Source organism: Gavialis gangeticus, unplaced genomic scaffold (assembly GCF_001723915.1).
Source record: "Gavialis gangeticus isolate Ggan-Ray unplaced genomic scaffold, GavGan_comp1, whole genome shotgun sequence".
Classification (NCBI taxonomy): domain Eukaryota; kingdom Metazoa; phylum Chordata; order Crocodylia; family Gavialidae; genus Gavialis; species Gavialis gangeticus.
In genome coordinates this window covers 87,851,929-87,858,008 of record NW_017729033.1, presented here as the reverse complement: position 1 = coordinate 87,858,008, position 6,080 = coordinate 87,851,929, and the positions used below count along the sequence as shown (strand labels likewise).

The following is a 6,080-nucleotide window of genomic DNA, read 5'->3' as shown; positions in this document are numbered from 1 at the left end:
ATGGGCTCCCAAGGGAGGTGGTGTTCTCCCCTACCCTGGGGGTCATCAAGAGAAGGCTGGATAGGCATCTGGCTGGGGTCATCTGAACCCAGCACACTTTCCTGCCTATGCAGGGGGTCAGACTCAATGATCTGTTGAGGTCCCTTCTGACCCTAACATCTATGAATCTCTGAAATTGAAGCAGGAGGGTGGGGCAAGCTCAACAGCCATACTTCTCAGGAGTAGCAGGAAAATGGTGTTGACATACTCCAAATGACTTGTCCAGCATCACACACCAAGTCAGTGGCAGACAAGATGATGCCGAAGGCTTCCTGATGGCTGGTCTACTTGGCCCTTCTGGCCTCTTGTTGCATTTTGTATAGAGGAGGGAAGCTAATGTCTTTCCACATTTGGACTCAAGTTCAAACATTGGTTCCCTATCCACACACAACTCTTGAGTCTGGATGTCTATATGCAGCTTGAACATTGAGGGCAGCTATGAAAATACTAATCAGCCCAGGATATCAGGCTCAGTCATATAGTTGTGCCTCTAAAGAGAAGGAGGCTTGTCTACATCAGAATTTTGCAGGGCAAGAAATGACTTTCAGGTGTTGTTAAAGATTGAATATAGATGAGGTTTTTGATAACCACAACAACTATGGACTTAAATATTCTGTCACTTAAATATTATTTGATTATTCCATGAACACGAAACAGATTCAAACTGTAACACAAAAAGATTTGAAACTCTGCTGTCATCATAGTTTTTCTACCTGCAAGAAATTGAGGTAGATAAGGCAAATTAAAAAAGTTGGCAAAGTCTTGCAGTAAAAGAAGAGAAGAGGTGACAGTGGGTACAAACAGTGGTGAGCAGGAGTCTGCAGAACTAATGCGGGTCCACTGTACAGAGGAGAGGGGCAGGGTTTGGGTAGCCCATACCCAAGTTCCTGACTTTGTGTCCTGTGAAACATTTATAAGAATACAACAGAGGTAAAGAGAGAGGATCCATCATGGTGGACCTACCACTACACAAGTCCATTAGTCATTGCCTGCTGCCATACTGTAGCTTGCTTAGAAAGTTTTGTTTTGTTTTCTTTCTATCCAACACCTTATATGAAGTACAGCTGCGTGGGCTGTCTGCTTTGGAAAGGATTTGCCCAAGTTTATCAATATTTCTGAGTACTGTATGACATAAAATCTGATTGTCCTTCGACTTGATTGTTGTCATCTTTGCTGAGCAACCTGAAACCACAGACATGCTATAGCAGTACATGGGACATTATACATGATTTAGGCCCCCTCTACCTGTTACACGTATTACACAATTAACTGGTTAGGACTGGCTAAGAGCAATTCATTTAGACTGACTACCTGTGCAAAGTAACAATCACACCATAAAAAGGTTCATCCAGCAATAAAGTTAGACCTGGAAAAATGTGTAATAATTTTATAGCTGGTTTCTGTCCAGCTTTAATTTGCATGTGTAGCAAGGTCTATGCCCTTGTGGCTGAAAGACCTGTCAACTCTGGGACTCTCAGCCGTGACAATGCTTGGGGTGCCACCAGGGCTGGGGGTCCTGTCAGCTACAGGACCTTGCTACTTGCTGGTTCAGGGAGAGCCCAGGGTGGCAATCACAGGCTCCCTCTGCATCAGCAATAAAATGATTGGATCTGATGCTGGATCCCACAGTCATGCCTTCTGCCATGTGTGTGTGGCATGGCAGGAGGCGTGGCACGATTGTGTAGATCATTCAACAGATCCTATCACACCTTTACCTGAACATCTAGAGGGGTCCTGACATAGCTTGCCTTCAAACTACAGAGCTAAGAGATGTGCTCAGATATTCAGAAGGTTTTCAGCAATGATACCTTCAAGTTTGATCATCTGAATAGGCAGCTGGTACCAATTATTTTGTGATATCCATTTTGCCAGGGCACTCACTAGCATTCTCTTTCTTTCAGGCACCCTGATTGTACTGAAACATCCATATCCTCGGAAAGTGGAAGAACCGTCAATTTATGAGTCTGTCCGAGTTCACACTGCCATGCAGACAGGAAAGACAGAAAACGATCTTGTCCCAAATGCTCCCTCTGTAAGTTGCTATTTTACGAAGTGTCCTTTCCTTGACTCAATGTGACATGGCCAACTTTATGAACCCTGGAATAAGCACTAGTGATCAGTCCTCTTAAAATGTTTATATATGTATTCCAGTAATAAGAATAAAAATAAAAAAAAACACCTGGCTAGAAGCAGTGATGTGATGAATAAGAAGCTTCCTGCCATTCTTCTCAGAGGGTGCAATGCTGACTGAAAATATTAATTAGAGATGTTATATGTAAATATGTCATAATTACATATTTTTGACTCTTCAAAAATAAAAACCTAGAAGTTCATCTTTAAGAATGTTAACATTAAAAAGTAGCCTTAAAACTATTTCCCTCCTCCCATCTTATTGTTTGACTTAGTGATTTAGAGATATTTCTGATAGATTTAGACTGTAGGTGAAAATACATATGTTGAGCCACAGGCCTTACTCAAGCAAATTTCTATTAAAATTAGTGAGAAATTTATTTCATTTCACTTATGAGTAAAATAAAGAGGTGTAGGACTGGCTTAGTTAAGCAGGGAGGCAAATAGTAGTACTGGTTACAAGTCTACAAATGTACCTCAAAACAAATCAATAGCTACTTAACTTCTTCATTTTAGAATATTACTGTTGGTTTAAAGTAGCATTTTAATATCAGTGAAGTGTCTCCCTTTGTTGCTTCAAGGAAATGTACCTCTCCTTTTTCTTTAAAAAAAAAAAATCATGCAAATATTTGGAAGAGGCAAGGGCAAATTTCCAGAAGAGGAGGACTTGAGTGAGCCCTTGTGTGCTGGAGCACCAAGTCAACTGGGTGGGGTACCCAGCTAAATATTTGCACAAATGTTCAAAAGCTTTTCAGTAATAGCATGTTTGGACATCCATGCACAGTTCATGTAGGCCTTATTCTTATACTATTTATTTGAAGGTCACAGTTCAAATAACATTTGGGAGACATGGGGCATGCTAGCAGTGAAGTGTCCCCAGTGTACAGAGGGTGATCTGTACTGAGCTTTCTCTTATGAAGTTGTAGCCTGTGCTCCCTATTTTCAGCTTCTGTAATTTTGAGCATGGTAAAAGCTGTGCTGTGTTGGTATGAGAAACAAGAGAACATTTTCATATCCATTTGGTCCACCTGCCTCTGCCATCTGTGACTTGCCTGAACAGTAACTGGAGACTTTAAATCCTTAGTATCCAATGTCTAGTCAAGACAGGTGGTGTGTCCAGGATACAATCCAAATGTCCAGGACAGCAATATCCAGCACAGAGAGGAAGGTGCTGTATGCAAGTATGGAATTAATTCTTTGTGAAAAATAAAGGAAAAAGAAACAGCAGAGATCAGTGTTAGAAATTAGGAGGAGAGATCAGGAAAACCTGTCCCAGTCAGAGAGATGGTCAGGCATGCAAGAAAACTGCTGTGGTAATGTTCATTTTTATCTTTAAAGAAATATGTGAACCTTTCACATGCCAACATCAAAAAGGCCAGAATTTTCAAAAGCGGGTAGTCATTCACCTGATAGTTGAAGGAGGTCCAAATGTCAGATGTTCACTTGGGGAAAAGTCAGACTCCTTCATGATGTTGCAAATGAGGGATCCAATAAGTTAAAGCTCCCCAAATTACAGACTGCTTCTGAATGCTGGCCAAAATCATGCATCTAGGATTCCTCCTGAAGTCAAATGGACACTTGCCTGACCAGATCAAATATTCTCTGGAACATGCATTGAAGTAACGTGCTGTCCGTTTCCTTTATTTCTTATTGCAAGCACATTCGTTATGTGTAGAGGATGCTTAACTAAAGCAAAGAAGTGCTTTGTTGCTGTTAATCTTTTTAAAAGAGCAGTTTATATAGATAATCTCACTGGCTGGAAGAATCCCAGAATTTGATGGTTGCAGCATGTGACATCTTGCTGCACTTGAACAATAAGACAATTGTATGAATTAAAATAACTCTTCATTGGTATTCACTGAACTTTTCCCACTATGTTCTTTGAGAACTCTGTGCTGGCCAGAGTCTTCATGCACCAAAGGTCAGTTTGAATTTTGGTGCAAGGGGGTGCTGCTCTTTTAAAGTTATTGGAATTATGTTTACATCATGGGTAAGTTTGGCTCACACAATGGGGACAGTATATAAGCCACACAAGGTAAAGTAAGTAATTGTGGGAAGCATCTGGAAGAGAACTAGCTGTAGCTTGGTTTTGTTTTGCTCAAAATGAAAAGGTTCAAAAATACAAACATTGTGCAGCCCTTAACCTTGTCTTCCTTTCTCGTTTCTTCTGCAGCTGGGTACAAAAGAAGGGTATTTGATAAAACAAGGCAAAATAGTAAAGGTAAGGAAAAAAAAACAAAACAAAAAACTTTAGAGCTTTCACACTCTTCTGTTCCATCCCAGGTCTGAAGAAGGAAATTAAAAATACTAAGAAAATAAAAAAGCCTTCTTTTATAACCCAATATCCCATTAGTTTATAGTAGCGATTTCACCATTACAATGAAATGACAGATAAAGAGTCACGGGTGCCTTTGATCTTTTCTTCACAGTGTTTTGTTCACATACCAATATGCTGGAACATTTTGTACATGTACATTTGTATTTGTGTTGTTACAGATAACAGACAGTCTGATCCTCTGTTTCTTGTTTATTTAATCCTGATAGTGCATGGTGTTGAACACCCTCAGCTTCCCGAGGGGAGGAGTTCTGAACCTTGCAGGGCTGGAGTCCTTGACATGGCATATGCCAGTCCAAGCCCTCAAAACCATTTATAAAAGGCAGCTTGTGAGAATCACAAGATCAGGGCTCTATTTCCTTGCTCTACCTTTGATTCACTACATGGCCGGGGCAAGTCATTCTGACATCTCTGAAACCCACTTTTCCCCATCTACTCTGCAAAATGCTGATGACTTTTTTTTTTGTCTTTTTATAAAGCACTTTGCAGTATTTAGAGAAGGTATAATAGGATTAACATTACACTCTAGTAAAGTTTGGATGTCCTTAAACAAAAATCTTGACCATTTCTTATCTGCATTTTTAATACAATGCTTATATTCTCCTTTTGGCAGTTATCTTAGTTTTACATGGGACATCACTGGCTAAAGGAAGTGATCAGCTATGCTTCAACTTATGCTTACCAAAAAGTGTTTTTTTAAATGGAAAGCTGGCTCTTTGAGACATTTAAAACAAAAATACAGCAATTAAAAAGCAATTTCCTTTTTTTTCCTTTTTCTAATTTCAGAACTGGAAAACAAGGTGGTTTACACTGCATAGGAATGAACTTAAATATTTCAAAGACCAGACGGTGAGTAGCAAATTGTAATTTGGCATTATTCTAAACCATCTTATCGCAGCGAGGGCCTGATGTCAAACAACACAAACATTCAACTCTGAACTTCAGTGGGAGGTGCAAGTGTCGTAATATTTTTGAGGATAAAGCCAATAAACCACAATTTTCCCTATTTAAATTTCTGCCTCCCCCCCCCCCCACATGACATGGTTTGCCCACATTGTTTGCTAGGTGTCAGAGAGACTGCACCTGCTCTTTGCAAAGTCAATAGAAGTTTTGTCAGTGACATTAGTAAAAACAGGCTAATCAATATTAGAAAGACTCTAACAGATCTTTTTTATCTTGACCATACCCCAATGCAAAATTGTTTTCTGCTACATGTTCTTAATTATTTTAGTCAGTCTAGCTTTAAATGACAAAAGGCTTTCATGAAGGGTAATGTACCACAAACTGATAGACAACATCACATGCTTTCAATATACATTTTCTCTTTCTTTCTTTTTTTTTGGGGGGGGGGGGCGTGGAGGAGGTTTTGCTTTTATCCCTTTGAGTGATGCAGCATTTTGGGGGCATTTTTACTTATCTAAGCATCTACTTCCTATTGTTCCTGTTATGGTATGTTGCTGTAATTATTTTCCCCAGATGTAACAACTTAGGTTTTCTCGGGCAACGGTTACTCTCTGTAGGGTGCACCGCTACCCTGTCCGACTTCAGACTGACACAGCTAGCTACCTCTTTATCT

The 6,080-nt window shown here is 39.9% G+C and overlaps 1 protein-coding gene across 1 annotated transcript in view; it reads left to right on the top strand.

The window, feature by feature from the left end:
• Positions 1 to 6,080, top strand: part of DAPP1 (dual adaptor of phosphotyrosine and 3-phosphoinositides 1) — an 87,109-nt gene that overhangs the window by 71,780 nt on the left and 9,249 nt on the right. The window contains exons 4-6 of the mRNA XM_019525912.1: positions 1,941 to 2,071; positions 4,343 to 4,390; positions 5,291 to 5,353. Coding sequence (XP_019381457.1) covers positions 1,941 to 2,071; positions 4,343 to 4,390; positions 5,291 to 5,353 — 242 coding nt within the window. The remainder of the gene's footprint in view (positions 1 to 1,940; positions 2,072 to 4,342; positions 4,391 to 5,290; positions 5,354 to 6,080) is intronic.